Below are 7,203 nucleotides of genomic sequence, written 5' to 3' on the forward strand. Positions count from 1 at the left end.
GCCTATTATACAGAGTGAAGTAAGCCAGAAGGAAAAACACCAATACAGTATACCAATGCATATATATGGAATTTAGAAAGATGGTAACAATAACCCGGTGTATGAGACAGCAAAAGAGACACTGATGTATAGAACAGTCTTATGGACTCTGTGGGAGAGGGAGAGGGTGGGACGATTTGGGAGAATGGCATTGAAACATGTAAAATATCATGTAAGAAACGAGTTGCCAGTCCAGGTTCGATGCACGATACTGGATGCTTGGGGCTAGTGCACTAGGACGACCCAGAGGGATGGTATGGGGAGGGAGGAGGGAGGAGGGTTCAGGATGGGGAACACATGTATACCTGTGGCGGATTCATTTTGATATTTGACAAAACTAATACAATTATGTAAAGTTTAAAAATAAAATAAAATAAAAAAATAAAAAAGAATTTGATTGCAGGACAAAGTGCCATTTTAAGAGGCAGAGGCATATACCCTCACAAAAATAAGTGAAATACAGTTTGCTTTACTGGCAAAGAGACTGTACTGGCAGAGAGACAAGACACAAGACAAAAAGTACATCATATCTTTGTACAACAAACACTTTTGATTTGTCTCTAAATGTTCTTCTTCACATAGATCAGTCCATTGGAAAGTTTTGAGCAGTATCTCAAATATATATGTATTTATTTAAAATTATGTGCTTGCATATATATTTTATGTATTGTTAACCTATATCTCTGGAGAAGGCAATGGCACCCCACTCCAGTACTCTTGCCTGGAAAATCCCATGGACAGAGGAGCCTGGTAGGCTGCAGTCCATGGGATCGCACAGAGTTAGACACGACTGAGTGACTTCACGTTCACTTTTCACTTTCATGCATTGAAGAAGGAAATGGCAACCCACTCTAGTGTTCTTGCCTGGAGAATCCCAGGGACGGAGGAGCCTGGTGGGCTGCCGTCTATGGGGTTGCACAGAGTCGGACATGACTGAAGCGACTTAGCAGCAGCAGCAGCAGCAACCTATATCTCAAAGGCTAATTTCTCTATGATGATAATGGATATAAATCTACATTTTGACAACTTTAAAGTGTTAAAGAAATTTCAGCCACCTTTCATATTTTATTAGACTGGAGTGTCATTGTTTTATTTCATAATATGGCTAAAGAAAAACTTGAGTGAGAGTAGAAATGTCAGCTTCATCATTTTTTGCTCCTTGTTTGTGTTGTATTAGTTTTTATTTTCAATACACAATTTTTTTTGCAAGAAGTGTGTGAAGTCGTTTATCCATTTGGTGAGATTTATTTTATTTAAAAACGGTGATAGTATATTCTGGAAACCCACTTAACATATGGCCAGGTGATCTGCTGCACACTCAGAGTACATGATCTGACAGGCAGTGTTGTCAGCCCCATCAGCTTGTTCAGTTCCCTGGACTCCCACATGCCTACACCTACAGGCATGTGGCCACCTGATATATGAAGAGATGAAACTAGTGCCAATCAATGTCTTAAATATCAGTAAGTTCACTTTCTCATCTTGCTTGTTTTAAGAAGTTCTAAGAATTTCTGCACCCAAAAGGAGAATGAAAAGCTAGACAAACAATTTATGGCTCCAAATAATAATGAAAGGTTTAAATGTGTAACCTTATGATTAAGCCCTCGAGCTTTAGAGACACAGAATCCTACTGTGTATTTTACGTGCTGTGAGATGATAGAGAATTTATGGTATCTCTTTAGACTTTCTTGTGCTGATTTGTGAAGTGTTTGTTTTTTATTTCTAGCTACTTCATATTATTATTCAGAAAATTGAATTCTATCATGAGGGAAATTTCCAGCATATTCTAAGCTGCTAATATATTAATATCCTAATTTTGAAGGTATGAGAGGAAAAGGAGAATTAGTTCATAAAGTTCACTCTAGGATTCCTTTTCTCAGAGTTGGAGGGATATGTTTGGTTGGAACTGTGAAAGCAAGCTAGAGATTCAGTTCAGTTCATTTCAGTTCAGTCCCTCAGTCGTGTCTGACTCTTTGCAACCCCATGGACTGCAGCATGCCAGGCTTCCCTGTCCATCACCAATTCCTGGAGTTTACTCAAGCTCATGTCCATTGAGTTGGTGATGCCATCCAACCATCTCATCCTCTGTTACCCCTTCTCCTCCTGCCTTCAATCTTTCCCAGTATCAGGGTCTTTTCAAATGAGTCAGGTCTTCACATCAGGTGGCCAAAGTATTGGAGTTTCAGCTTCAACATTAGTCTTACCAATGAATATTCAGGACTGATTTCCTTTAGGATGGACTGGTTGGATCTCCTTGCTGTCCAAGGGACTTTCAGGAGTCTTCTCTAACACCACAGTTCAAAAGCATCAGTTCTTCAGCACTCAGCTTTCTTTATAGTCCAACTCTCACATCTGTACATGATTACTGGAAAAACCATACCTTTGACTAGATAGACCTTTGCTGGCAAAGTAATGTCTCTGCTTCTTAATATGATGTCTAGTTTGGTCATAGCCTTTCTTCAAGGAGCAAGCGTCTTGTAATTTCATGGCTGTAGTCACCATCTGCAGTGCTTTTGGAGCCCCCCAAAATAAACTCTGTCACTGTTTCCACTGTTTGCCCATCTATTTGCTATGAAGTGATGGGATCAGATGCCATGATTCTGGCTTTCTGAATGTTGAGCTCCAAGCCAACTTTTTCACTCTCCTCCTTCACTTTCATCAAGAGGCTCTTTAGTTCTTCACTTTCTGCCATAAGGATGGTGTCATCAGCTTATCTGAGCTAGAGATTAGATGAGGAAAAAAGATTGTGAACTCTTCACAGTGATCTTATGTGAATATACAATTGGAATATAAATAGTATTGTAGTATACAGTTGGAAATTTTGTGTTTTAAAAAATGTCTCCCTATTTGTATGAGAATTGATGAGGTAAAGGAAAAAGTAGGAAAAAGTCTGATGAGTGTAAATTCTGCACAGTGAACCAGGAATTTATTTTAGCTCTTTTCATATTGGAGGGTCTAGAAAGGCTGATCAGTGGAAAGCAAGGGCCTACTTGTAAGATCATATACATTTTTTTGTGAACTGGAATAAATATGTTTTCATAGACAGTGTCCTTGTAAGTCATTTGTGCAAAAGGGAGGTAGCCTGGTGTGTAGGTAAGATTATGACATTTGGATTTCAAAGGTCTGAGTTGAGATTCTATAGCCATGACTGAGAAAATCATGACTTTTTATATTCCTTGGTAGTATTTATTTTACTGTTCTTAAAAGATTATAAATGATGCATATGAAAAGAATTGTTCAAATTTGTTACTTTTTAAGCAAATTTCAGTTGTTACCATTAATAATAATGATTGCAGATCATTAAGAATTAGATAAAAATATAAACTTCCCCAAAGCCTAAGATTCAGGATTAAGATCTCAAAGACTAAATTTACTTACTGACTAATTTTCAACAGACCAGCTGATTACATTTCCTTATAATTTTTGTTTCTCAAGAGACACACTCCATATGAGTGATTTCTCCTAAGTAAAATAAGAGTAGTATCCTTTTTGCATGTGTGCTAAATTGATTCAGTAGTGTACAACTCTTTGCAACCCTATGGACTGTAGCCTACCAGGCTCCTCTATCCATGGGAATTCTCCAGGCAAGAACACTGGAGTGGATTGCCTTCCCCTCCTCCAAAGGATCTTTCCAACCCGGGAATTGAACTCATGTCTCTTGTGTCTCCTGCACTGGCAAGTGAGTTCTTTACCAGTAGTGCCACCTGGGAAGCCCATCCATTTTAATAGGTGACAATCAAATTTGGAATAGAAATCTATTTTCTTTCTGCTTTTTAACTTAAAGTGTTAAGATTATATATTGTCTTATTTTATTATCACTGTAATTATCACCCAGCTCCTGAAATATGTTTTGTTTTGAAAAAATAATAGATTATATTTTCTCCACTATAAAACTATATTGCTTTAGTTTATTATGAAATTATAGTTCCAGTATTATATAATTCATATATATATGTATGTGTAGGGCTTCCCTCATGACTCAGTTGGTAAAGAATCTGCCTGCAATGCAGGAGGACCCTGGTTCAATTCCTGGGCTGGGAAGATCCACTGGAGAAGAGAAAGGCTACCCACTCCAGTATTCTGGCCTGGAGAATTTCATGGCCTGTATAGTCAGTCCATGGGGTGGCAAACAGTCGGCACAACTGAGTGACTTTCACTTTCACTTTCACTTTCATATGTATGTGTATAGATATATATTTCTATATACTTGAAACTAGTATATATGATATTGAATGGATGTTTATAAAGAGAGACTCTTGGACTGGCTTCAATAATATATAAAGAAACAAGTTAATAAAATATTTTAATATACTCTGCCATTTAGTATGCTAACCTGTGTCCTTAATCATCTTCTAAGGGAAAACACACAAATTTCTTAGATAGATTTTTCTTGCAATAGAAACATCCAACAAGACAGCTCTGAAATGTGTGATTAACTTGAAATAATAGTGGCCCTAGGGTTTCAGGCTTTTCTACTTCATAACATTTTGGGTCTGTTATTACCTTAGGTGAACCCAATTCCCCAGGAAAGAAGATGCTGAATTAATTCTTCTGTGACTTATGTCATCAATACAGCTAGGATAGAAATAAAACTATATTTCTCTACGCTTATGAGATTCTAGGTAGCTATTATTTAAACTTATTTCAGAAAAACTGCTAAATTTTTTATACCCTTATAATGCCTGTGGACGCTTAGAAATAAATCTTCCCATGGAGACAAATAAGACTAAACATGCACATACACTTGCACACGGATGCACACACACACACGCATTCAGTTACTGCGGGGAATTCAAGAGTACTGTTTTATTGGATTTTCCCTGATACAAGACATAACAAAATAAGAAGCTCCTTCAAAGTAAATGTTTTTTCCCTTACTGTCTTCAAGCACACCATGCAGAGGATGAACACTATTTGATCTATAAAAGTTTTCAGGACAGATTGCACATGCTATCTTCCTCAGTCTTAGGATTGCATCACATACTTTTTCAGAACATTTATATTTAAAAACAATCAAAATCCTGTAGTTTTTTTCTTTGAGTAAAATAGCAACATAAATCTTTGTACCCTAACCCAAAATACATGTAAAAAACATTTTAATCTGGTTAATAATAATTGGATATAAAGATAAATTTAACTGGACTGTATTTTTGACTAAGTGACAAAATAACTTTTCTAAGCTATATCATTCTTCTAGGGTTCTTTAGATGCTGCCTTCTAAGTGGATGCTATTATGTAATATTTTCTTAATTTACTTTGGAGTTAAGCAAGCAGTTACCTAATTTTTCCTTTGTCCTTACTTTCTTTGGAATTTAATGAAATTTATTCAATAATTAAATTTCTGGTAGTGTTACAAAACAGATGTGCCTATGAAATAAATGCAAAATAATTGAAAGAGAAGAATTAAATTTAAACTTGCAAACATAAAAAGCTGTGTTACTTGACTGTCCCAATAGTACTGGAAGAAAAAATTTGAAATAGTGAAACTAGGAAAAAATTAGAGCAGTAACAGAAAGAATGAATGATATATAATCAAGAGATTTCAATCCAGAACAACTTCCTAACCTGGCATTTCCCAATGAGAGTTATGTGGGTAACTAATATATATGATATACTGTTTTGTAATTTATTAATGAATGTTTCTCTAAGAGTTTTATGATGAAAGAAATTTGGGAAATTCTTCATGTTATATTCCTCTCTTATGAGTCATAGTGCATCTAAAGTTTCTGAGAAATTTCAAATTACTTGGAAAAAGGTAGATACTTTTTCTTATGGTAAAATATGCATAGCATACCACTTTAAAGTGTACAATTTAGTGTCATTAAGTTCATTCATGATGTTATACAGTCATCAGCATGGTCAAGTTCCAGGTAATAGCTTTGCAATTGTTAACTTGACCATGAAACAGTTTCCTACTGGAATATCTTTTAATTTTGGTGTTTCCAGAGAATATATATGGAAATACTCATCTAATCTAGACCTTTCATTTTAAAAGTTAAAAATGTGATCTTGAGAGATTAAGTGCCTTGCTTAAGATCACACATGTAGTTAGGAGAGAGCCAGTATTTCATGCAGATTTAATTTTCAAGAAGTGCATCTTTCCTATTTCAAAATATTTTCCCCTTGTTTCCATCTGTGAGACCCGTCTGGATCTGACAATCCAGCCTACAGATAATACATTAAGATATACCCTAGAAGAATTCAGGGTTAAAACAACTATCTCTAATTTTTCAAAAAAGGTACATTACTTTTAAATGCTATGTTTTACTTGCTTTATAACTCTCTCACTGTGATTTACTTATGAGAACTTTCATTGTTAAGAACTCTTTTTAATTCACAGAATTCTGTTCTCAGGTCTTTTTAAGATTGTGGCTGATACAACTCCATACCTCACTATGGAAGAGATTACAAAAGCCAACCATATTAGACCAAGTAGACCGAATCATCCTTGCTTCTATCATCAGAAGGATATAAAACTAGAGAATCTCATCATAAAGAAAGGTGAGCGAATCATGCTCAACTCAGTGGAAGAGATCAATGCAGAAATAATGGTAAACTGTAGTGTGCTAAGGAATCATCAAAATCACTCATTTACTTTGCCTTTGTCACAAGAAGGAGAGTTCTATGAGTGTGAAGATGAACATATTTATACCCTAAAGGAAATTATCCAATGGAAGATCCCCAAGAACAGAACACGAACTGTGATACTTACAGGTTTTTCAGCTAAGTGGGACTCAACAAATCCATTCCCTAGAGGCTTTTATGGCGCTGTGATTCTCAAGCCTGTTTATGAAATTCAAGCTGTGATGAAATGTAAGTATCTACTGAGAATGATGCTTTATGAGCAAGTTTGTAGGGTTTGGGAAAGAGGAAGATTTTAGTCTAAAGAATGAAACTCTGTCCCTACTTATCCATTAAGCCCATTGAGAGTTAGATTCTCATCTGTAAATAAGCAAGCCATGTATTTGTTTCAAGAATTAAATTCAATAATGCATTTAAATGAATATTTTAAATTGTGTAATGCTATCCAAATATACATCATGAGAAACACTGGGCTGGAAGAAGCACAAGCTGGAATCAAGATTGCCAGGAGAAATATCAGTAACCTCAGATATGCAGATGACACCACCCTTATGGCAGAAAGTGAAGAGGAACTCAAAAGCC

The 7,203-nt window shown here is 35.8% G+C and overlaps 1 protein-coding gene across 6 annotated transcripts in view; it reads left to right on the plus strand.

Moving 5' to 3' along the window:
* The window catches only part of THEMIS (thymocyte selection associated), a 199,310-nt gene that overhangs the window by 57,162 nt on the left and 134,945 nt on the right, over positions 1-7,203 (plus strand). For 5 of the 6 annotated variants that reach the window (XR_824779.1, XM_010834652.1, XM_010834651.1 and 2 more), the window contains exon 3: positions 6,394-6,852. Coding sequence is in view for 5 of the 6 variants with exons in the window: in XM_010834652.1 (XP_010832954.1) it covers positions 6,394-6,852 (459 nt within the window). In the remaining variant the exon portion in view is untranslated. The remainder of the gene's footprint in view (positions 1-6,393; positions 6,853-7,203) is intronic. The other variant, XM_010834653.1, reaches the window with a different exon arrangement.

The sequence above is a fragment of the Bison bison genome, unplaced genomic scaffold (assembly GCF_000754665.1).
Source record: "Bison bison bison isolate TAMUID 2011002044 unplaced genomic scaffold, Bison_UMD1.0 scf7180017864035, whole genome shotgun sequence".
NCBI lineage: Eukaryota > Metazoa > Chordata > Mammalia > Artiodactyla > Bovidae > Bison > Bison bison.